Raw genomic sequence first — 26,753 nt, forward strand, 5'->3', positions numbered from 1 at the left:
AATCTTTAGATTTTGAGGAACTCCCAGATTGTTTTCCTAGGTGGCTGCAGTGTTTTACATTCCCGCCAGCATTGAATGAGTTTTCCAATTACTCCACATCCTTGCCCACAATTATTACCCATCTTTTTGACTATTGCCATCCTAATGTGAATGAGGTTTTGATTTGCATTTTCCAAATGATTAATGAGGTTGAGCATCTTTTCACATACTTACTGGCCATTTCTACAATTTCTTTGTAAAAATGTCTATTCGGATCCTTTGCTCATTTTAGAAATTGGATTGTCTTTTCATTATTGAGTTGTAAACGTTCTTTGTATATTCTAGGCTTCAGTCCCTTATCAGATATATGATTGCCAAATATTTTCTTCTATTCCGTGGGTTGTCTTTTCACTTTCTCGATAGTGTCCTTTGACACACAAAATGTTTAATTTTGAAGAAGCCTAATTTATCATTTTGTTCTTTTGTTACTTGTACTTGTGTTGCCATATTTAAGAACTGAGGTCACAAATGCTGACCCTGTGTTTTCTTCTAAGACTTTTATAGTTTTAGCTCTTACATTTAAGTCTTTGATCCATTTTGAGTTAGTTTTGTTATGTTTTGAGGTAGAGGTCCAAATTTATTCTTTTGTATGTCGAGATCCAGTTGTCCTAGCACTATTTGTTGAAAAGACTATTCTTTCCCCATTGAATGCTGGGGAAAGATCACTGAATGGTCATCCTTGTCTAACATTAATTGACCATGGACACATGGGTTTATTTCTGTTGCATTGCTCGACATGTTAGAAATGTTATTTTACTTTCATTGATATATTTTCATAGGTGGCTATAGGGTGGAAGGAAACCTATATAGTTGCTTTCCTGATTACGACAGGCCCCTGACATGCCCCCACACCAGGGGGCTGGTTCAGGTGGAATATTTTTAAGATGAAAGATTGTATTTTAGCGGGTAGAGAAGAGTTTCTAAACTTAATTCTGTGCTGAAGCCAGGGAAGTCAGAAATAAGTTAAGTTGCAGTTGATAGTGATATAGCATATAACAGTGAACTAGAGTGTGTGCTCTGAGAGAGCCCTCTGCTCAGCCCCAGATGTTGCTGACATGGAGGGATACAGTTCAGTGTACTGGCCAGGTAAGACATATTCGAGGGCCACCTTGGCCCATAGGATGCCATTGTTGCTTCTGATGATCCACCATATTGCATTCGTACCTCTCTCTCATTCTTTCTCCTTTCTATTTTGTCCTTTTCTGTGTTCTTTCTAAGCAAATAACATACCTCTTCCCAGCTTTAACCATTAATTTTCCTCTGCTTTACTGTCACTGAAATATTATAAAATAAAAGGGTGGTCAAATCCAGACCAAAAACAAACCCAGGTAAAATGGCATAGAGATCAATAATGTATGTCACAGCAAAGATAGATGCCTTATCTTTAGGTCCCAAATAACATTTAACTTTTGGTCAAGTATAGATGGCAAGAGTTGTTAGAAATTGGATAAATTTTCAGACTTAATTGTCATGATAGAATTTAATATTCTCTTAACTTGTAATGGATCAAGTAAACTAAAAATAAATGGAGAATTTAAAACAAGTGAAATTACATGTTGTCAAGGATCTGTGGAATATCTACAAGGATAGATCACACATTGAAGCACTTTCTAGAACTGCGTTTCCAGTGGTGGGCTCTGAGAGGGAGAGTAAGCAGTGAGGCGGAGGTCCAGCCGGGGAGGGGCACTTCCAGCAGAGCAGCTCTGCATTTACGTGTTTTATACAGTCTCTGTGCTGGAATTTTCCACAAAATCTATTTTGAGATAATTGAATGGTTTATACCGCTAAAAATAAATAGATTAATCAATAAATAACTGGATTGGTTACCACTGTATTAGGCCATAAGGTACACCACGTTATTAAATTGATTTCAGTAAAGCTAGAAATAAATGAAAAAGTTTAAAAGAAAATATAATATCCACCACCCAATTCCTCCCAAATAGCAATGGGATTAAAGAAAATAATCAGAAGTTATAATTATAGCCTGTTTTGAAAAGAAATGAAAACATTGTGTATGAAAAGCTTTCTGTTACAGCTAGGATAATAATGAGAGGCAACTTTTCTCTTGCTGGTTCCGCGTCTGAACCACAGAACACAGAAAACGATTTGAATGCCTTTTTTCTTAATTCTCCTAAGTATGGTACATAGCGAACACTGTACTAGATGCACTGAAGAGAAGTTAATTTATTGCATACAATGGATCCTTAGGGCATTAGGGTTTAATTCTCTTAGTGAACCTTGGTTGAGCAAGGCAGGCATGCCTTGTTATTAAAATGATAATCCCCAATGTTGATGAAGATATGGGTAGTTGAGCATTCTCATATGCTGCTGGTGGGAGTACGAACTGGAACTGCTTATCCGGAAAGTAGTTTGTTAATCTGTGTTTAGAACCATAAATAAATTAAAATCATATCCTTTACTTGATAAGATTATTTTTTATAATTGATAACAAAGAGATTTAGTCAAGTATTTGTGTACAAAGACTTCGTAACATCAGTTTTTAAATATTTATTAGGAAAATTTCTTAGTATATGGAAAACTAGAGATAATCTCTGTCTTAGTCTGTTTGGGCTGCAACACAGAATACCATAGACTGGGTGGCTTATAAACAACAGAAATTCATTTCTCACAGTTCTGGAGGCTGGGAAGTCCAAGATCAAGGCACCAGCAAATTCGGTGCCTGGTGAGGACCATCTTCCTGGCTCATAGTCGGCTGTCTTTTTCTGTGTCCTCACATGGTGGAAGGGAGCAGGGATCTCTTTGGGGTCTATTTTTATAAGGGCATTAACCCCACTCATGAGGGCTCTACCCTCATGACCTAATGACCTCCCAAAAGCCCCACCTGCAAATACCATCATACAGGTTCATTTATTTTAGTTTGTTTCCATTTTAAGGGATTTTTTTTCTTATGTTGCCTACTTTTTGACTTATTAAATTTTCTAATTTTGCACCTTGTTTACCTGGTTCTCTAGTCATAATATAACAAGGTACAATCCTAGAAGACTACTAATCTGTGTTCTCCCTCCACATTTGTATGATTGTTTCTGTTTGTTTTTGGATTATATTTTCATGCTTTTTGAAATCACAAGCAACTACATACATTCGTTTATTACCCCCTTCATAAAAAGTATCATTAATATAAATACTATTCCTATAATAAAGGAATATGGTTAATTTAAGGTCACATTTTCCACACTGTTTTTGATCATGGAGCCCTTTTCTTCTGTGCATGCCTTTAAGAACAGTTTAATAAGTGAAGCTCTAGATTATTTGATTTGTTCTCTTATTTCCAGAAAGCTACATGTCACAGGACTCAGCCCTATTGTTCTTTAAAATAAGGAGATGCTAGTATCCTGTTGGTTCTGAAGTTAGTGGCGCTCTGGCATACTCTAGATTTTGTCTTGAAAAGCACAGCTAACTTAAACTAATGGATGTGAAGAGCACTTTCCCCTAAGAAATAATGCTGGGGGTCTTTAGGTCATTCCCAGGGTACCAACTGCGAGCAGAAGTTGAAGAAGGATGACTCCCAGGTACCCAACTGAGGGGAAGAATTATCTGGAGGGGAACAAGAGGTGAAGATCAAAAAGTACAGGGGTGTATGTTGGAAGGACTGCTGTCCTCCATCCTCCATCCCCAAAGGCTGTGTGGTTCGCCCATCACCCTGGGTAAGGGCAATGCCATAGGAAGTTCCAGTTCCGGATGTTATAATTTTTTGAGAACAGAGTGGATGCTTCTTTACATGATAGAAGTCCCCAAACTTCCATCTTGGCAAGGTGACTTTGCATTATAAATCTGTGTAAACTCTGCATGATAAAAACCTGGGAACAGTTGAGGCCTGCGCAGGTCCCAACCTGTCTGTGGTTTGGGGTTGCTATCTGCCTCATAGAGCAAAGTGGAGGATTTGTCTTCTGGGAAGACAAAGTTGTCTTCTCTGGAAAATCCTCCTACATAGTTGGCTTTGGCACCTTCCAGGAATAGGAGGGCAGAGATTGAAGCCTCATAGGTCTGGGTTTTCAGTTGACCTGGAGATAGGACAGTGGTGATAACCAGAAAGTCCAGAGTGGAGTGGAGTGACCTCCAGAACTCATCACTATTAATCCAGCCTGGGCTTCCTGACAGTCGTAGAAGTGGATTCCTTAGTTATAAAATAATACAGTTTCAAAAAAAACCAAAACAAAACCAAAAAACCCTTGAAACAATTAAATAACATTTTATGTTGGGGAAGGGTATTGACTTACTTTAAGGAGGTGGTATTCCAAATATTTAACAACTGTTATGACGTGAGGGACGTCCACTCAGATGCAAAGTGAGTGAAACCTGCCATATGGGCCAGTACTGCCTTGTATTAACCCTGCCTGCTGCATTCACCAGGAAGCTTACCTCTCTGCTTGGTGAGGCCTGTGTGTGGCAGCAGTTGGCCCCAGTGTGGACCATGTTCTTCAGCACATTGGCATCTGCATCAAAGGTGTAAGGCTCTGTATAGTAAGATGGAGCCATTTCAACCATGCATAAGGAAAGTTTATGTTAAACTCAAAAATTCTAGAGAAATGAGGTGGCTAAGTGCTGATGAAGAGAAATACTTTGCTGTGAGTTAAAGAGTTTGAGAATATTTGAAAGAGGCTGACATTTAAGAATTTTATGTGAGAATTATTACAGTAGAACAAGAAAGGTTGTTGGGTTAGGATAAATCTAGAGTTTGTGTGCCCGATGCAGTGACCTTAGTTAACGTTTGATCGCTGTGCCGAATGTATGTTTGCAGTTCATATTAAACTGTGCATCACACATCATTTCTTTTCCATTTCTTGATTTAAATTTTGTCTGCTGGTTTTGAGACTATGGACAAATAGCATCTTTTGCATTATCAAATATGTGATGAATTTGAGCCTGTTAATAATAAAATATCTATTAAAATGTTTGCTTTAAAAATATGTCAGCTGATCTTAACTGGATAAACATCAGATGTCTTAGAAAATGTTATAATAAAATAATTTATGCAAGCAGGAAACAATAACATTTTACCAAAATCAGAATAATAAACACACATTGTTTTGGGGATTCCTAACCCTCCAACCTAGCAATGTCTAGGTTATGGCAGGAAACGAGGCAGAGAAAGGAAGATGAGTTAATATGTTAACATTTAAAAATTTTAATATTACTTTTCTAAGTAAAAGCCTTCAAATTTTTATTCATTTTATGATCAGTGGCCCATACACTTTAACTAAGCTATCTCTTGGTGAGAATATTCTAGAAAATATTCTCTATAGACATTAAAAACAGTATATTGAGTATTGGTCTTCATATGCTATCTTTTCATGTTCAGATTGTCAATTTTTGTTCTCTCGTGTTAATACATTCAAATTCTTTAACATCTCAGATCTGTTGTGTAATCTTGATCTCATTGGTCATCCTTCTGGGCTTTACAACCCTATTCATTTCCAAATCCTAAATCCTAAATTTCATGTACTATTTGCCTTGAAGGATTATTAAATGATATTTTTTATTTCAGAAGTTCCTTGACCTATTGGTTTAGAAGACTTGGTCATCTGTAAATCTAATTTAATCTAGAAGATCACCCACAAAGCTAAGAGTAGAGAACACCTGAACACACCGATTGAACCGGGCAGTTCTTTCTAAAGTGTGGACCCTAGGCCAGTAGTATCAACATCGCCTGGGAACTTGTTAGAAATGCACATTATCAGGCCACACTTCAGGCCTACTGAATCAAAAACTCTGAGGGTGGGGCACAGCAAGCTGCTTTCATAAGCCCAGGTGGTTCTGGCGTGAGCTGAAGTTTGAGAACCACCGAACTACAGAGCTCCCAATGTGCACTTCTGTGCCTGATAGAGAAGCAGATAATTGTCACATGTGGTGATGGGAGGTTTTGGTCTATGCTGAGGCCTACATAGGGATACAAACGATTTGCATTAAGTGCTTAATTAAAACTAATTCTGTTTTGTGTACTCAGAATGTAAGTCATATAAAATTAAAATGAAAAATGTTTGAGTAGTCTGGTTCTAAAACTGTTCTCTTTAGATATAGTCTAATATGGCTTAGAACTGTTTATCATTATTATTGTTGTTTTTATTATTACTTTGTTTTTAGTTATATTTAGGAATAAAGTCTCATGACTTATTTCACAAGACATAAATTTCCCTAAAATTTGTGTTTCACCTTGTATTATTTTGCCTTCCATGTTTTTCTAAAGCAAACTTTATTCGAAAACAAAAAATTCATTTTTAATTTGTATTTTTAAACCAATAATCTGACATTGAATTTTTGTTTGCTCACTTTTAATTGGGGACTTCCACAGTTGGTTCCTGCAGCTGTACCTATGCATACCTTAACGATGGCTCCTTCTTTGTTGACTAAGTGTTTAACAATAGGTTTATAAGAACAGGTTCAAATCCAATGATTTTTTTGATTATTCTGTTTCTGGGCCTTAGATATGAGTATCCTATGGAGAAAAGCTCATTTTCTTATTAGCTATTTTGGGAAACCCATTTTAGGGAGAAACTGGTTTTATTGGAAATAATTTTTCATATGCACGCAGTATGGTAGAAGTGGGTATTTTGTTGGTGTCCATGTTTTAAATGGAAAGAAGCAACACTAATAAAGTAAGGAGAATGAGGAAAATTAGGGCTGAGCAGGAATTGGAGAAAGATTCAAAGAGGCGAAAGACTGGTGGTGGTGTGGCTGAAGAGGGATTTACGTGGGGAGAGAATTGTCTAATGAAAAAATCTCAAGTTTCTTACGATGCCCTGTAACGCTTCCTCCCTCTCTCCCATATGAAATCTTTAGCATACTCTACATTCCTTACTGTGGTTGGTGGAATGGATTTTCTTTGGGGGGATATGTGAGGATGTTCTAAATCTTTCTTTGAAGGTTGGAGTTTGGCAAGAAAAATGTACCTATAGTGAAAGTCAGCAGAGTGTCCATGAAGTGGAGGTGTGCTAATAAAATGAAACTCTTGACGATGATAGAAAAGAGATTTTTTCACAATGTAGAATTACTACAAATAATCAACGCATGCGTTAGGAGATTTAGATCTCTAAGGTAGAAAAGGAAAATGTGATTCAGTAAAAGTATTTTTTCTTTATACAAATATTGATATTTGTTTAAATAGATCTTAAAACAAGTGACTACAAGCTGAAGAACTAGTTCAATTGATATTCAAAAACGAATATTCAAAAACACATTGATTTTTGCATTACTGAAACAGTTTTTAAAAAAAATCTGAGTATGTAAATTTCACATATAATTGAAGTTTCAAGGCAACAAAATCTTGTTTATAGTTGAGTTTTCAGTGTATCCTGCATTATAAATTTTACTATTCATTTTGGTACACTGTTACTCTAACTTTTTCTTGAAGAGATATGACTGTCATTCTTAACATAGTTTTGAATTTAGCGTTGAGCAGGTCCTGCATTAAGCACTCAGTATGTATTTAATGAATGAATGAATGAATGAGCTAATGAACTGTACCCTTTATTTTCAGATCTAACTAACCAGGAAAAGATCTGCTGCTTGTCTTAAGCTTATTAATTGTCTTAAGTGATAAGCTTAGAAAGAAAGTCAGTAAATGTATAAAGCGTTATAGTACCCAGATATTCATATTTCAAGCTTTATTTTCTCTCTAATTATCCCCTAAATTCTTTGCTTTGGTAAAGGAATGTCACACCATGTATAGGTGAGATGTATTTGAGATTTCAGGAGCAGGAGAGTGTAACAACACAGGGCCCATGGAGCTGCTCCGGAAGGTAAACCACCTTTAGACATGTTCACGTTGTCCTCATGATGGGGAGCAGGGGAACGTTTAGAAGGACCTTTAATTAAATATTGTTTCTTACCCGACTCTCCCCCCAACGTTCAGACTGGCTGGGAGTGAAGATCCTTAGAGCTGATGGGGTGAAAGAGTTGTGTGTAAGGAAGGAAATCGTGGCACAGAGTGAGCTTCCTGAGGCTTTTGTTATCTCCTCGCTTGAGAATCTAACGTCACAACACTGAGTGCATAGCATCACAGAGCTGCTTAATATTTTTTTAGAACCATGAAATATTTTATGCATAAACAACCAGGGAATAACGTAATAAGCATCTCTGTATACATGACCTACCTTAAGAAATAAAATGTTACAGATCTTATTGAAGCTTCCTGTGTTCCCTTTCCTCTACTTAGAGGAAATCACCCATAGAATTTGATGCTTAACATTTTCATTTCTTTTTTGATATTTTTACTACATACATGTGTATCCATAAGTATTATATATTACTATTTTTCATATTTCTTGAGCTTAATATAAATGGTATTCAAGACCCCTTTAAAATTAACTTTCATGTTTCAGCTATTTGTATATATTGATATATTCACTCTAATCCATTCACTTTATATCATTGTATAGCATCCTGTTGTTTAATTATACCACAACATATTTACCCATTTTGTAGCTGATTTAAATTTTGATAGCTTCTATTTTTTGCTATTGCAAACAATTCTTCAGCGAACATTTTTGAATGCTTTCTTGTGCACGTTTGTGAGAATTTCTCTAGGTTACTACCTCGGAGCAGAACTGTTGGGCCTTAGAGTTAATACAGCTTTGCTATAAAAGGCCAAATTGTTTCACCAATTTATACCCTCAGCTGCAGTGTTATTTTATGTCCTTGCTGATTACTTGATATTTTCAAACTTTTAATTTTTGCTAGTCCAATGGGTGGGAAATGGCATTTCATCTTGTTTTAATTTTTGTTTCCCTGATTATGAGTGAGCTTGAGCATAGTCACATATGTTTATTGGCTGACTGTCTTTGTCTCTTTTTCTATTGGTTTGTTTTCTTTTTCTCATTGGCTTATAGGTGTTCTGCATATATTTTGGATGGTCTCTCTCGGCATTTTCATTACAAATATATTCTCCCAGTTGGTAGCTTGTCTTGTCATTGTCTGTCTATCCATCCATCTATCTATGAAGATAAGTTTATAATTTTAACAGTCAAATTTATCGGACTTTTTCTTAATGGTTTGTGAAAGTTTTTTTGTATTTTGTTTAGAAAACACTTTTTAAACCCAAGATTATAAAATATTTCCTTGTATTTTTTTCTGAGCATTTTACATTTTTGCCTATCATGTTTAAACATTAATCTATATTCAGATAATTCTTGGGCATATTATTAAGTAGACATCTATTTCATTTTTTCATAAGAATAACTGAATGTTCTTGCACCACTTATTAACCGTGTCCGTTACTCAGTGACTTGTAATGCCACCTCTGTTGTATGTTAGGTGTCCCTGTGTGCATGGGTCAGTCGTTGTTCGTTTTAGCTTTCTTCCAGGGTCTGCAATCCAATCTTTGCCCCCTATAGTTTCCAACCTTCTACTTTTCTCACTTGAGGCATTTCTTTAGATTTTTAACTCAGTTCTGTTACATGCTTATGAATTTGGGTAAATATACCCAAATATGATCTTAATTATTTTTCATCATTTTTTTCTACCATGACATGTATCTTATCTAATAGCCTACAGTGCATTTCTACTTTTTTTTTTTAGAGGTTGGCGCCTGAGCTAACAACTGTTGCCAATCTCTTTTTTTTGTTTTTTTTCTGCTTTTTTCTCCCCAAGTTCCCCCAGTACATAGTTGTATATTTTAGTTGTGGGTCCTTCTAGTTGTGGCATGTGGGACACCACCTCAGTGTGGCCTGATGAGCTGTGCCATGTCCGCGGCCAGGATCCAAACCAGCAAAACCCTGGGCCACAGAAGTGGAGCTCGAGAACTTAACCACTGGGCCACCACGGGGCCGGCCCCAATTTTTTTCACATTATCTTTGTTTATGGTGTTTCTTCATTTTCTTTTACATTTTGTTTATTGATAGAAGTATTGGAGGTGAAAGCGTAATTGAAAATGTTGTGATCTTTAATTTTAAGGGGCAAAGGACAAACTTTCAAATACATTTTTAAAAATTAAATTAAAAATAACCTGGTTTTTCTAAATGGCTAGTACAGTGTTTTGATTAACACCTTAGAAAACAATATATTTTAGATAATTTGATTCTGTACGAGTAGGCAGCATATTATTCTTTGCTTGAAATTCATTAAATATTGGTCCCATCATGCTGTTGTTAACTGAGCTTTCTTTTTATTTTAGATGATTGGAATCCATTTTCGTACCCATACAAAAAACTGGATTATGGAAAATGGGATCTGTATATCCCACCAAAGCCTAATAAATCCCTCCTGGTACCGCATGGATCCAAATTAAAGGTACTTTCTTCCGTCCTATTTTTATTTGAACTTATTTTCTTTTTATACTGTTTGCAAAGTCAGATTTAAAATATTAGAATGCAAACTGATACATTATAACTGTGGGAGAAACAGTCTAAATGTCCAAATGCAGGAATATTTAAAATGTGTTAGCTTAGAACTGCTTGGTTGGTAAGGCACCAAACTGATTATTTGCATTATCATCAACTTTGCAAACTTCATATAAGGAGTGATTGAGTATTGCAGAGGTTTATCTAGAAAATGGAAAGTTTAATAGAAAAAGGAAAACTGTCTTCAAATCACCAAATGTAGAGATAATTTTTACCTGTAAAGAGAATCTTGATAAAATTGTTTTTGTGATGAGCCACATAAATGGGAGGCGACACTGTGGTGCATGGAAGACTTGCAATTTGGGGACGTGATTTTTCTGGTTATCTTTGACATGGTGCTCCTGTTTCTCTGCTTCTCCTGTGTTAAGGCCACCTGGGTCAGCCTCGGGCTGCCTTTCAGAGGCAGGCTGAGCGTCCTGCACACTCCCTCTGCTTTGGCTGACCACGCGGTTCTGCATTCAGGGTCTGCACAGCTGACACAGCCAGCTTCTCCTGTCTCTTCAAGGGAAGCTTGAAGGCTGGGTCCCAAAGCCACCATTAGAGATTTTGGGCTTTGATTATTTAAGAAGCTATCTAAATCCTTTAACATTTACTTGATTTTAGCCCATGCTCATATAATTATATAATATTTCCAGGCCCCTTGTGTCTCTGTCTCTTCCTTAGACGTGCAATAGCATTCGTAGCATTTACGATGATAAGTCCTATGACTGAAATATTATTTTTATTAGCATTTGTTATTTAACAATATTAACTTAGAGTTACCTAAAGTATACTTAAAATTAAAATGCATCATATGTTTGTTTTGCCATTTTTGTTTTGCTTTTTGCAAGTAGTGACATTATAAATGTATCTGAAAATTACTGAAATATTGCCACACATAATATAGTTACCAGAAGAGCACGCTGTCTGGAATAAAGAGACATTTTAACATGGGACGGCAGCCAAGGTTCTTTTTAATCTGCAGTGAAAAAGAGAAAAAGTAGCTAGATATACAATAAGAGGGATTTAAATTTAATATAAATAATCTCTTTTCTAAGTCAGTATAAGCTCCACGAGAGCAGGGCCTTTGCCGTTTTGTTTGCTAATACTGTGTATTCTCAGTTCTGAGAACAGTGTCTGGCACAGAGGAGGCACTCGAGAAACATTTATTGAATGTTAAAGCATTTTTAGGTCCAGTCTTTGAAGGAATAGACCAAATAGCTTGATTCTTCTCTGGTTTATGAGGCCTGATTTTATGGAAACTGTGAGGCAAGGCAACTGTACTAGCTCTGTTTTCACTGTTGCTGTAGGTCTAATGGCCAGTTTTTAAAAGAACTAAACTTACTAATTTTTTAAAGTGTTGCAGAATTTTTTTTCTGCCTTCTTAAATTAGGAAATTTATGAGCTCTGCCACCTTACCTACTTTTTGCATGAAAAAATAAATGGAGTAATTTTGATATGTTGTTTTTATGCATGGGGAAAAATAACGGATTCCTAGGAAAGCATGATTATTGATATATACTGGGAATAATGACAGGCATTTACCTCTCCCATCCAACTCCAAATCTTTTATATTTTCTGCTGTCGTCTGAATGTTTGTGTCTCCCCAAAATTCATATGTTGACATTCTAATGCCTGATGTGATGGTACTGGCAGTTGGGACTTTGAGAGGTTCTTAAGTTGTGAGGGTGGAGCCCTCTGAATACGATCAGCCCCCTTATAACAGAGCCTCCAGAGAAGTCCCTAGCCCCTCTGGCATGTGAAGATACAGCAAGAAGTCGGTGACCTAGAAGAGGGCTTTTGCCCAACCATGCTAGCACCCCAGTCTTGGACTTGCAGCCTTCAGAACTGTGAGAAATAAATTTCTGTTGTTTGTAAGCTACCCAGTCTGTGCTGTTTTGTTATAGTAGCCCAAATGGACTAAGCTGCTTTTGTAAAATGCTATGTACTATTCTATGCTTTCTTTCCAAAGTTTATTTTACCTGGATAAAATGAAATAATCCGATAGTAAAAAAAAAAAGAGTGGCTTTTGCCATTTCATTTGGCTTTTAAAGTCCATGTTTAACAGCAAATAAGTGTCCCACAAATATCAAGTAAACTTTTGTGTAATCTTTCTTCATTATTATTGTGTGAGAATTTTAGTGAGGATGATGAACTGGAAATTTAGGCCCAAAATGTTATTTGTAGTGTTTAAATGTTTCCAATGTTGAGGAGTTATTTAGATGCTGTGATTGTGTTGAAATAGTGATGTAATTGGTTTTTCATTTATGGGGAATGATGCGTCAGATTTTCTTTGAGGGAGAGGTTAAATTCTCTATAAAAAAATCAACTAACTTGAGGTTTTTGGCCTTTCAATCTGAAGTTGTCCCTAGGTAGTCTATCTTGGTAATTACAAATCTTATTTTAAATTGAACTTGAAAATTTCTTTCAGTCCACAAGGGATTGACCTTTATAACTCACTTGAGGCTGTTTCTCTTATGAATTATCTGGTAACCATTAAGAAAAAGGAACTGTCACCTGCCGTTGAAATAACAGCTTTGTTTCCTCTGCAAAACAATTGGTCTTTTCAGGTGAATGCTTTGGAAGAAGATACCTAATTGCTTCTATGGTCATATAAATGTCTCCTTTCTATGTTTTTAAGTGAGTTAACCAAAGAGAAAATATTTTAAAAATGAATTAATAAAAGGTGAAGTAAACATTCCAGGCTATGAAGATGTAAGGATAGGATAGAAGGGTATGTTCCTGAAGGGTAGTGAGACATACGTTATTCATATCTTTAACGCTTTTTTTCCTGCATATGTAGCCAAACTAACTGCTGTAAAGATATTTTTGTTTACTATATCAAAATGTACACCTTAAAAACATTATTATATTAAAAAAATCTTCTGAAATTGTTTGATAGGAATTTAACACGGTTATTGAGTGTCTGCTGTGTGTTAGATGCTGTCCTTGATCCGTGATGTTTGTACTGAATTGTAATATATATGCGGTGTGTGTGTGTGTGTACCTGTGTGTTTTAAAAATAAAGTGCTGTTGGAGCAAAAAATGAGCGAACGGTCTATTCATTCTGTGATGGTGACAGGAGAAATAAGAGAGGGGCAGCAACATTCAAGCATGCTTTGTAACATGTTTAGAAGTTGACCAGAGAGATAGAAGGAAGAAGGATATTTTAACTTGAGGGTACTGCATGAATAAAAGTGTGTGTATTGATCGAAGTCCCAACAGGAAGCAAATGGCACGCTCAAAATAGGACAGTTTGAATAGGACTTTTTTCTTCCAAAAGGCTGTTTTCAGAGTTGAGCACGCAGGGGATGCACACGAGAGTTCAAAGGAGGGTGGCCTGAGGGGGCTTAGGAGCACCCAGATTGTTACCTTGCCTAGGCCACAAGGAGCGAGGGATCAATTACTAGAACCCAGTGGGAGGAGATATAGCAAGAAGTCTGTGACCTGGAAGAGGGCCCTCTCCCACCCATGCTGGCACCCCAGTCTTGGACTCGCAGCCTTCAGAACTGTGAGAAATCAATTTCTGTTGTTTGTCAGCCACTTAGCGTGTGGTATTTTGTGATAGCAGCCCCCATGGACGAAGATGCTTTTCATCTTGAGAGGAGCACTGAGCTTTGCTGAGGGACATGGTTAACTCGTGGTAAACTTTCAGGGAAGGAACCAGAGAAAGAAGGCACAAACGCTCTGATCTTTAGCACGTTCCTCCCTCTCTCTGACGTCTGACTGGGGCTCCACATTGGCCAAACCCAGTGAGAAGCCAGCGTTCTGGGGATTATGGCCCACACAGGTCAGCCTCTGGGGCAGAGAGCTGGGTGGGAAGTGGATCTGTCCTAACTAGTAAAATGTAGCTCAGGAGGTCAGAGGAAGACTTCAGGTCGGGAAAAGCAAGAGGTCCAGGAAAGTAAACCTGAAAGAGGGATTCGAGGCAGACTGTGAAGAATTCTTTTTCTCGTCTTTGATTATCATTTTTTCTTCTTTTATCCTTCCAATTAATACTGTTAAAAATGATTTAAGAAGGCGATTTAGGTGATAGAAACAAACTTTAACACTTCATGAAGCAGACGGTCTCTCCATGTGGACAACTGCAAAATGGGCAGAAGGTAGAAAGCTGTTATAGGATAAAGAATAAAGAACAAGGAAAAGAAAAATAGAAAATAACTGGCTGAGGCCACATAGTCAACCTTGTTTGGGGTGAGAAGACCCAGAGTTGGCTTGGCATTTGGGGATTGGCTGAATGGATATACTGTGTTTCTGGTCAAGAGGAGCATTTATTGGGACATGGAAGTTATCTAAGTTTTGGTTTGTTGACATGGCACCTGGGGCAGGAACAACTCCATCTTGGGCCTAAAAGTTGTTTCAACAATACCCAAGTGAGTAACAATGGCAATTGGAGTTGTCTTCTTTTCGGTGTTTAGGACGTTTGTGTACTTTAACTTTTCCTTGCAAATCAGTAACAATGTGGACTAGAACAGAGGTTTCTTGATAGCAGACTTTTAACATCTCAAAGGATCACGTATTAGTCATTAGTCAGCTTGGGCTGCCATCACCAAATACTACTGGGTGGTTTAAACAACAGAAATTAATTTTCTCACAGTTCTCAAGGCTAGAAGTCGGAGATCAGCCAGCATGGTTGGGTTCTGGTGAGAGCCCTTTTCCTGGCTTGCGATGCCTGCCTTCTTGCGGAGTCCTCACACGGTACTATTCTCATCATCAGGGCCCCACCCTTATGACTCATTCGAACCTAATTATCTCCCAAAGGTCCCATCTCCAAATGTCATCACATTGGGAGTTAGGGGTTCACTATGTGAGTTTGGAGAGGGGCCACAATTCAGAGCAGATCAAGTTGCTTTTCTATTTATATTTAGATGTTACACAGTTGATGGGGAGAAGAGTGGCACAAAACCTAATACCTCTGTTTGCAATTTTCTTAGATAAGACAGATGAAAAAAATTTGAGATACTTCACATTCATATTTAATTTAATCCTCATGGTAATACTATGAGAGAAGGTATTGTGATTATATTTTCATTTCCTAGATGAGTTCCCTGAAATTTAGAGAGTTTAAGTAGCTGGTAGACCTGAACATGAATTTAGGCTTGTCTGACAGCAAAGTCCATGCTCTTAACTCTTTTTTTTTTTTTCTGCTTTCTCTCCCCAAACCACCCCCCGTACACAGTTGTATATCTTAGTTGCAGGTCCTTCTAGTTGTGGGATGTGGGACGCCGCCTCAACATGGCCCGACGAGCGGCGCCATGTCCGTGCCCAGGATCCAAACCCTGGGCCGCTGCAGCAGAGCGCGCAAACTCAACCACTCAGCCATGGAGCTGGCCCACATGCTCTTAACACTGATGCTGCACTGCTGGTCAGGCTAAGAGTTCACAGAGAAAAGAAGGAAAAACAGTGATGCAGAGGAAGTAGAACTTGAAACTTGTCTCAGATTTAACAAATCATTTTACACCATATTTGCTTTTTTTTTGTATAGAGACTATTGTCCCCATTTTTCAGGGTGCTGAAAAAACAGTATTAAAGTGACCGTCCCAGAGAATAGAAAGGAGATAGATAATTTCTGGAAAGACTTTGGGTTTTAGAGGGTAAGAGGTCAGATTGGTTAAGTAAAGTGAAACTAATTATTGAGAGTTGGAATGAAATTGCTAGGTAGAAGGATGCCATTGAGAGGTTTTGGGAGGGATGTGGCATGTTGAAAAATTAACACCTGAATATTTGCTTAAGAAGATTAATCTCATAGGCACCTTACCTCATAGGCACCTTACCTCATAGGCACCTTCATTTCTCGAATATTGTCTTGTGTTCTTTCTTTCCCATTTCCTTCTCTCCACGTTCTTTATTCACTGTTTCAGGACTTTCTAATATTTGGATATTGGATCTCCTGGATTTTCTTATCTTTTTCTCTCAAATTGCCCATCATTTTGACTTTCTGTTCCACTTTGAGAAATTACTTTATCTTCTAACTGCTTTTATTTTTGTAATCAGATTTTTAAAATTTCTAATAACATGGTTTTGTTCTCTTCCCTTTTTCATAAATTCTGTCATTGTTAAATGTCCAAAGATACTTTTATCTTTTTGAGACCACCACTCTCTGTTCTATTTCTTTCAGGTTTTCTTTTCCTGAGTTTCTTTTAGTCTGTCTCATGTTGCAGGCTGCCTTCAAATGTGTGGTGGTCCATGGTTATATGGTCGTATTTTAGAAGGTGGTAGGAAAAGGCTATTGAAAGTTCTGCGAACCTGGATGGGGCTTTGTTCCTGTTGAGCCTCTCTGTTGGGCAGTCAGAAAGTGAGCCAGTCTTTATGTTGATGGCAGTAAGTGAAAGTTTTTCTCTGGGATCATGTATTTTTTCTGGAGATGAATCTTTCAGCCTCCTACAAGGTGGATGGAAGGGCCATGAAGGGGAGGACTTTGTACTTGGCTACTGGCATCCTTGGATAAGGGCAGGGAAAGAGGACAAGAGTCTCTCCTTTCAGTAAGACACTTAGTGTTCCTATTTTCAAACATGTGATTCACCTCTGCCATCTGCTGTGCACATTGTCTCTGGGTCTGGAACCTTTTTTCTTTGTTTTTCAGAGACTGAACCTCTGACCTCCAGTTTGAGGGGTGAGTGGTGGTGTTTTGAGGGGATACACGTTTGTCTGTTAGGAAGAGGCTCTGCTCCGGAGCGTGCAGTGCCCTTGTTTAACACCGCCTCTGACCTTCGTAGAACTAGGGGCTTCCAGATGCCGAGTCTCCTGGGGTTCTGTGAGGCAGGTTGACCACCCCTCTTCAGGTTCTTCTTCTGCAATACCAGATGGTAATTTTTGCTTGTCTCCTTAGTCTCTTACCACTGCAACTGCTTTCTCTCTTCCAAAAATTTGTTGAAATGTGTGGTCTCTTGTTGCCTCCTTTTCTTTTTCTGTTAATACATTTTGCATTTCTTTGCTGTTATTTAGTTCAACAAGAGTTTGATAGGTTTGTGATTTTTAATTCATATGTCTCAGCACTTTTCTTTAAATGGAAGAAGAAAAAAGCACATCTACTGGATAGAAGAATATTTTATAATTCTAGGGCCTCAGTTAGGTCATTACGTTCTCATCATTTGCCATGATTATAGGATTTTGGTCAAACTCATTCTTTTCTTGCTTGTGATGTCTTTACATATGATTATATGTGATAAAGATTTTCTTCTCCATGACCCACAGAAAATCCTTTATTCACTTGATTTGTTACCTGGTTCAACTTAATCAACCTGTAAGACCCTGAAACATCTAATTTGTGGGAGAATGCATAGTTAGAATTAGATGCACTTTCCCTTACCATGGAGATTATCATTCTTTGTGTTTGCAAAATACAATGTGAATGTTAATGAACCTAAATGACATACTAGGAAATAGTCTTCCTCTGTAGATGAGAATAAAGGCTTGTTAATTGATTCATTTTTCTTTTCTTTTTTTCTGAACCTCTCTAGAATGTTGACAGGAAATACAAAATAAATGTGTAAATTTCCAAAGCAGTGTATTTGCCAGTCTACAGAGTAACTCTCTTTGCCTAGAGGATGGATGAGCTAGAAAGTGGGAGTGTTTCCTTCTGTTTTAGCTTGTTCCACATTAATTTCTTCATCAAATTTTGCTCTTTTTCTTTCTTAATATCTTAGCACATATTTAATTTTATGTTTTCTGCACTTGAAGCATTGCACTGAACTCCCTGGATGTATGTGAAGAAATAAAAGGTAAAATGCCTGCATTTTGAATTTATTGTCCACATGGAGAAAACTCCCCATAAACAAATGAAATGAGTTACTTGAGCATTCTGTGGTTGGTAAGGGGGTAGTGGAAGAAGCTTATATGTTTTGAGAAGCTGGTGACAGAAAAGCAGGAATAAGTAAATGGAATATGTGTTTGTTTCTTTTTTTTTGTTAGTGATTTAATTCTCTTCATTTTTCGCTAAATATTGGTGGAACCAAGAAAGAACCCAAGAGAGGAGATGAGAGAGATTGAGGACAAGGATTAGAGATAGATTCTTGGGGAAGTAGAAAGATGGGGAAGAATAAAGGTCACAGACTGAATAGTTAGTTAGGGAATAATTATGGGAAGAGATACATTTTAAGCTTGGTCTTAAAGGAGTTAATGGATGTAGAATAATCAGTAGGTTGTCAGGGGTCAGTTAAGAAATAAAAGAATATAAAGCCAACCAAGACTGAACAGGAATTAACCGGTTCTACGCGGATTTGGTGGTCTGTTGACTTGTATTGACTTATGAAGACATTAGATGTATAAAGGAGACTAACCAAAATAGTGAATCTATTTCAGGTAATATTACTCTGAAAACGTGCAGGGCAACACAATTGCTAACCTTTGATGGAGATTCTTCTTTGCTTTTTCTTAAATCCTACATATCTTACTTTAAAAAAAACAATTTTTAATAGTGACCAATTTATTCTTTAATCTGTGCTTTCTTGTTTTTTTTTTTTTTCAGGACTTTGACCCTTACTGATCTCATTTTTTTCTCACTAATATTCATATCTTCTCATCTAGAGCATAAATGCCAGCTCAAACTCGTCATAAATCATTGTTTTTTGCAGCTGACTTGTTAACACTTTCTTTTCCTCTGGCACAACCTGTAGGAATTGTTTTAGCAGTGGTTTGAGATCTTATGCATTTCACATTTTGTCTAGGTTTAATGTTTACTTATTATTGATATCTAGATTCAAAGTTATTTACTCTCAGCATGTTGAAGACGTTGCTGCACTTTTTGTCATATATCCAGCATTGCTGATAAGAATCCTGATAATTTGATTCTTACTCTTTTTGTTTGTAATTGACCTTTTCTCCTGGTAGTCACTTGGATTTCCTCTTTATCCTTGATTTTCTAAAAATTTGACTACCATCTGCTCTGATACAGGTTTCGGTTTCACTGTTTTCCTGGAAAGGTCATACCTTCATAACTCATCTTCCTGGATCTCTTTTTTACCCCAGTTCATTTTCATATTATAGCTAGGGTCAGCATTGTGAGATTGCAGATCTGTTCCTCTTACTTGTCTGCTCTAAACCATTTGTGATGAACTCTTCTGACCCCCGACTTGCTTATAGCCAGAGTTTTCAAACTGTGTGTCAAGAAGCTAACCTGGTCAGTTTTCAGATTCCCCAGCAGTCACTTGAAACAAGGAGATCCTTTTTCTCTTCTGTAATTGGGCTCTCATGTATGATTATGTCTGAATAACAATTTCTTTGTTTTAAAATAACTGAACAACACTGGCCTCCAGGATGAATTCCATGCTCCTTAGCTTGCCATACAAAGCCTTCAATGCTCTGGCCCCTGGCTTCCTCTCCAGCTTTGTCTTTATCCTTATCTGAGACTGTCTGGGCTGTTATAACAAAGTCCCATAGACTGGGTGCCTTATAAACAGCAGAAATTTATTTCTCACAGTTCTGGAGGCTGGAAATCTGAGACCGGGATGTCAGCATGGCAGAGTTCTAGTGAGAGCCGCTTCGGGAGTACAGACTGCCAGCTACTCTTTGGCATCTTCTCCTTACATGGAGGAAAGCAGAGGGAGGAAGCAGGCTCTCTTGTGACTCTTCCAAGGGCATTAAATGCCATTCATGAGGGCTCTACCCTGTTGACCTCATCTAATCATAATTACCTCCCAAAGGCCCTGGCTCTTAATACCATCACATTGCGGGGTGGGGGGAAGTTTTCAACCTAAGAATTTGGGGGGGCACAAACATTCAATCCTTAACAGTCCAGTAACCACCCACACTGAATTACTTGCAGTTTCTTAAACACTATTCTGGTCATGTCTTAGCAAATGCAAAGGCAGCATCCCTTTTATGTGGGATGGCTTTCCCCTGTTTCAGGAGGCTGACAAACTCCCAGTCTTTGAGATAGAGCTTACGTTCCATGTATTTCTGGTGAAGTTTTCCATAATCACAAACTCCACTCTTCGCTTACCAACTGCCCCGGCTGCCACAGACCACTCCAGGGCCCGTTCTCTCCTCACTCGCTGTGGTGAGCGGTACTTTCAGGTGGCACTTTTTGAGGCCAGGGATGCTGTCTTTGTCTTCTTTGTATCCCTGAGACCTAGTAATGTTTGATTCATAGAAGCCACTCAATAAATTTTATTGACTGGATGGCTGGCATGGATAGGGACCATCAGAGGAGTGCATTTGCTGCTGTTGGAAATAATTTTTGCATGTGAGCATCATACAGAAAGGGAAAAAAATTATAAAGTTACACGTTGATAATTTTAAATTGTATCCTTTGAGTTTAGGCATCTTAAACCTATAGAACTGTTATTTCTAAGAGGAGTCCTGTTGACATCATAGTAAAAAAAAAGTTTTTTAAAAACGCAAATGAGCCAATATTGGTCTGGAAACCACAGCTTGTCTTAATGAACCTTTAGTATTTTCTATGTTGTTTGTAATATGAAGATCCTTGTGAGTCACCATTTAGAGATCTTAACATTAGGAAAAAGTTTGCCTTTCTCCTGAAGATTTGAAATGCTTGTTTTTCTCTCATAGTTCCTCCTTTCCTCTTATCTGTCAGAAAACTTGAAATTAAGTGAGTTGTACAATTGCAATATCCATCCTACTCGAGTCCTATAGCTTTGTCTCACCTCCTCACCCTCCAGCCCTCTCCTTCTGGCCATTTTCATTGTAATTGCTGATTTTTCTTTGTCATTTAAGGACTACTTTTTAAAAATTGTACGCTGTCTCTTTTTTTTTTTTCAAGTAAGAAGAATATACATTAAATGTGTATAAATCTGCAAATAAGGGCTTAGAATTATTGCAAATCAAGGCCCAAATTGTTTTTAATATTTCTTTGAATCAGCCTATGTCTAAATGGACAGCACATAATTCTTTTTCCTTATGGTTCACAACCAGTTAGTTAGGAGGCTGCAAAATGGATTTACTGTGGGATGTGCCAGAGGTCAGAATGTTTAGTCATTTAGATGCGTACTATGAAGGGAGAGAACTCCAGTTATGGGATGATGTCACTCTTATCCCAAATTAATAATTAGATGTTATTTCTCTCCTGGTGGAGCACATATCGTCTCTGTTTTAGACACTTTCCTCTTTGAAAACTTTCTCTAACTTTGAAGAATATTCCCGTTTGACATAACGGAATAGAAATCTGGGATGTACTCTTACGTTATCTATGTCTGTTTTACTTAAGGAGCAATCTATTATGGTGAAAGAAAAAGTTCCATTGCCTCTTTTAAATCTATAGACGTGTATGTTGTGTAAACGAAGCTTGGTGCTGCGCCCTGGAGTCCCCGCGGCCAGGCTGCGGAGGGGGAGGCCCTTGGATCACGTGGTTTGGTTTTCCCTTTTCCTTCTCAGCTAAAGCCCTGCAGAGAGTAAGAGGTTGTCAGTGAGATATCAATAGCAGTGTAGGGATTGCTTTCTGAAGTCATTATGAATTAACAACTAATGGGTGGTTTTCTTTGATAGCTTGTTTATAATTGAGTGCAGATAGATGAAAATCAAACACAAAGGGAACTCAATTTTATCATTAATTTTGATTTTGTTTAACGGATGATTTCTGAGCACCACAGCAGCCTTCCTAATTTGTCTGTGTATGATGAAGAAACTAATCATGCACAGCTCAGAGAACAAATAACGTACGTTTTCCCACAAAGGTCACCTTCAGAGACGAGCACAAGGAAAAAAATCCCACAGACCTGTTGATTCAATCCTTTTCTCCTGTGGTTTTTCTCTTTGTTTTTCTTCCTTTAAAAACTCAGTTTGTGGGGCCAGCCCAGTGGCACAGCGATTAAATTTGCACATTCCACTTTGGTGGCCCAGAGTTTGCCGGTTCGGATCCTGGGTGTGGACCTACACACTGCTTGTCAAGCCATGCTGTGGTAGTCATCCCACATAGAAAGTAGAGGAAGATGGGCATGGATGTTAGCTCAGGGCCAGTCTTCCTCAGCAAAAAAAAGAGGAGGATTGGTGGCAGTTGTTAGCTCATGGCTAATCTTCCTCAAAAACAAAAAAACACAGTTTGTAAAATAATTATTTCATAATTTAAAACATGCTATGATTGACTATCCAGAATTTATTACCTAAACTAGGCTATAAATATAATCAGGTTTGTTCCTTGTCAGAGGCTTCCTTTCTTTCTTTTATTTATCTTATAGCACTTACTATGTGCCAGGCACTATTTTAAACACTTTATGAATATTAACCAAATCATTTAATCCTCATAACAGCCCTATCAGGAAGATCTATATTATCATCATCAAACTGAGGCACAGAGAGATTACATAAACTGTTCAAATCACACAGGTTGCAATAGTTGGTCGAGCTGGGGTTCCAACCCAGGAAGTCTGACAAGAAATAACAAGGGTTGGCGAGGATGTGGGGAAAAGGGAACCCTTGTGCACTGTTGGTGGGAATGTAAAGTGGTGCAGCCACTATGGGAAACAGTATGGAGCCTCCTCAAAAAATTAAAAATAGAACTACCATGTGGTCCAGCTATTCTACTTCTGGGTGTTTATTCAAAGGAAAACGTTAACTCAGGAAGATATCTACACTCCCATGTTCACTGTATCATTATTTACAATAGCCAAGACATGGAAGCATCCATCGATGGATGAATGGATAAAGAAAATGTCATATATAAATATGTATATAAAATGTAATATTCTTTAGCCATAAAAAAGAAAGGAATCTTGCCATTTGCCACAACATGGATAGGCTCTGCGGGTACTGTGCTAAGTGAAATAAGTCAGAGAAGAAGGACGGATACTGTATGATCCCACTTATATGTGGAATCCAAAAGAAAAACCAAAGAAACTTATAGATACAGAGAACAGATTGGTGGTTGCCAGAAGCAGGGGTTGGGGGTGGGTTAAATGGGTGAAGGGGGTCAAAAGGTACAAACTTTCAGTTATAAAATAAAAAATCATGAGGATGTAATGTACAGCATGGTGACTATAGTTAATAATACTGTATTAAAATTTGGAAAGTTGCTAAGAGAGTGGATCTTAAAGGTTCTCATCACAAGAAAAACCTTTAACTGTGTGGTGATGGATGTTAACTAGACTTATTGTGGTGATCATTTTGCAAAATATACAAATATCATTATGTCATACACCTGAAACTAATGTTATGTGTCAATTATATCTCAATTAAAAAAAACCCAGGAAGTCTGACTGTAGAGGTTGTGTTCTTAACCATTTTGCTATGTTGCTATAATTTATTAATTACTTCCTGTGACTTCTTGATAACTCTGTTTAAAAACACTGCCAAGCATAGCCCTCAGCTAACATGATAAACCTTTGCAAATCCTAATATGTTTTTAGAATTCATGTTTTCCTATCAGTAAGTTGCAATGACAGTAATAAACCTGGGAGAACATAGAAAACAATCTGATATCTTTTGTTAGGAATATTAAATAGAACAGATGCTAATATAAGTAATATATTTATATGTGTGTGTATGTATTTCAAGTTAGGTATTTGATGGAATCACAACTTCTCGTAGGTGACATCATGACATCAATGTGAGGGCAGCTCACAGTGAAGATCCTCAAAGGAGGCTGTGCACACAAATTGACACAGCTTGATCTCCTGATTTGCTCCTCACTGTGTATATCTGTATACAAGCATGCATGTATATATGTAGTTAGTTAGCTTTCTAGCTATGTAAGGCAGAACATTACAAGGCAAGGGGGATTTTAGTTTTTAAACATAGACTTGTCCCTACACCTAGTGTGAAAATATATTTATGTTTTATCTCTGTGGCTGAACTTATCAGCTTGGGGTCTGCTGAAGGATCAAGGTTCAGAAAGCGAGGTCCTGGTGACTAGGTGAGACCATACATGGTACCTGGAAGGACGTCAGTGGCATTAAGAAGTCAAAGAAGTAAGAGTCTAAAGTATCCACAAGGAAAAACTGAGTGGATCGAGGATGAAAGAAACCCAATTGTTTATAAAGCTGGTGTGGCTAGATGGACGATGGGTGGAGAAGTCGGTAATGAATACGGTTAAGAAGACAGAATGAGATGTGAGGTGAGCCAGGTGAGACGAGTGCTGGGGCTCCACTGTGCTATTCCTTATATTTGGATTATAATGTGTTTTGCTGGCCCAGGAGCGCATTTGGTTGACTTTACGAATTTCTTACTCCTTATTAAGGTTGTTTCAGCGGGAGATAGGTATCTTCCTCAGTCATTGCATTAGGTAAGATATTGGTTATTTTGCTTTCTCAAGGACCAAAATAACAGTGTCTTAATCAAGATAGAGGATTTGTTTCTCTCTGAAGTCGGAGTTCAGGTCAGTGGGTGCTGTGTGGATAGGCTGTGTCTGCTCCGTGTGCATGTGCAGGCCAGGTTCCTTACATCCTGTTGGGCTTCCATCTCCAAGTGTGTTATCCACATGATAAACAATATCACCATCTCTCTGTCTGTGTTTCCTGCAGAAAGGAAAACAAGGTCAAGGTATTCCCTTTTAAGGATGTGAATACATCATTTCTATACACATCCCTTTGGGCAGATCTTAGTCACATTGGCCATTCTACCTGCAAAGTATGTTGGGAGATTTGGTTTTAGCTTGGGGCCATTTGTCCAACTAAAATTCAGCAAGTCTGTCTTAAAGAAAAAATGGAGGATTGATTTTGAAATACAATTAACATTTACTTCCATATCTATTTAAAATGAACTTTTTAAGAAAATAGAAGAATTAACCTTGCACTAGAAACTTTAATTTTTTATACTTCTCAGATCAACTGTAAAAATGTGTCACTATTTTATTTGTTTATATGCTATAGAAACACATTGTTTTAAAACTCCTATGAGTTACTTCATTATATCTTAGAAAGTGTTCTTAATAAAAAGGAAAATTTGAGGGATATGGCTGATATAATTAGTAATATACACTAAAGGATGTAGCTAGTATTAATAATGTGCAGTCATAATGGCATACTTCAGATCTTTGTAATACTTTGTAAACTCCAACATTAAACAAATAAAATGAAAGTAAAATCCTAAGGCAATCTGGAATTCATTAGATATTATTCTGTGAGGCTTAAAATTTTGCCACCTTTTGAAGGATGTCCAAATTATCGTGAAATGCCAGTCTCACTTTTAATGTTATTTTTAGTTTGACAACAATTTCTGCATAAAATAAGAGTAGGATTTTAATGAAAACACTTCGTGTAAATATAGCAGTGTGGGATGTAAAAGCATCCTGAGCAGAATCTGCGACTGTCAGCAGCCAGGCTCTAACCTGGTTTTCTTTAATAGCAAAACTGAGCGTGTAAACTGACTACCTGTCTAATGGAATTCATGGCACAGCTGGATTGGGTGCATTTGAGATACCTACCATTTAAGTTAGGGCTCAGGAAGAGTGATTTCCTTCCCTTCTTAATAAAACCAAATAGGTATTGGCTCTAATAATTTATTTTTTTATTGGTGGTGAGAAGTTTTAATAAACATATTTAATTCTTCACTTTTTAAAAAATCAATTCTGTGGGAACATCAGATAAGTGCTAGCTCACAATCTTTCCTTCGTATCTGTTAAGCTATAATAATAAAGGAATAGTTTTTACATTTTACACAATATTAGAAGGGCTTGAAAAAGACTGCTTTTAAAACTGGTAAGTTGGTTAAACGTTTTTAAAGCAACCATTAGTAAACTGAATCTCGTTAAAGTAAGAATTGTATTCTCAAAATTTATCTTTTCTAAAGGATATTTTAGGGTAAAATGATAAAATATGGGGAAGACAAAGCACCTTAAAATGCTTCACTTGTAATCCAGAGAGAGTATTTTAAACAAAAGTAATTTTGGTGATTTCGGTGTCTTCGCAGGAGCGTCTTCACCATGCCGCCTCTCAGGCCCTTCCCCTCCTCTGCGCAGTGCTCTGCCCTCCTCCCAGTTCCGTTCCACTAAGTTGGATGGCCTTCAGCCGTCTGCTGTGGTGGTCATACTGTGGGTAGATGCTGTCTTTACTCGTAGACTCTCTCCCTTCCCCACATCCATCCCATCCACTTGCATTTCTGCAGAAACCTGTGTAACAACAGTACCCTGAAGTATTGGTTCTCACACTTCAGCGTGTGTCAGAATCCCCTCGCAGGCTTGTAAGGCACATCCCAGGTGTCTGATTCAGTAGTCCTGGGGTGGGCCTGAGAATTTGCATTTTGACGAGTTCCCAGATGACGCCAGTGCTGCTAGTGCAGGGGCCACGCTTTGAGAACTGCTGAAAGGACTCTTGTTACTCTTTAGCACACACTGTTAGATGATGATGCTTTAAAAAACAGAATCTTCTTTTTGTCCTCAACATAAGATGTCCTCAAATCTTATTTTTTTCCTTTTCTTTCTTTGTTTATTGATTTTTAAGTACGTAGATCTCAAGGTCTCTTGCCAAAATGTGATACTTTTATTTTGATTAG

General features: G+C 37.6%; 1 protein-coding gene across 2 annotated transcripts in view; it reads left to right on the forward strand.

Moving 5' to 3' along the window:
- Positions 1–26,753, forward strand: part of GBE1 (1,4-alpha-glucan branching enzyme 1) — a 246,815-nt gene that overhangs the window by 71,586 nt on the left and 148,476 nt on the right. For both annotated transcript variants that reach the window (XM_046648014.1, XM_046648015.1), the window contains one exon: positions 10,169–10,284. In XM_046648014.1, coding sequence (XP_046503970.1) covers positions 10,169–10,284 — 116 coding nt within the window. The remainder of the gene's footprint in view (positions 1–10,168; positions 10,285–26,753) is intronic.

Source organism: Equus quagga, chromosome 21, assembly GCF_021613505.1.
Source record: "Equus quagga isolate Etosha38 chromosome 21, UCLA_HA_Equagga_1.0, whole genome shotgun sequence".
Classification (NCBI taxonomy): domain Eukaryota; kingdom Metazoa; phylum Chordata; class Mammalia; order Perissodactyla; family Equidae; genus Equus; species Equus quagga.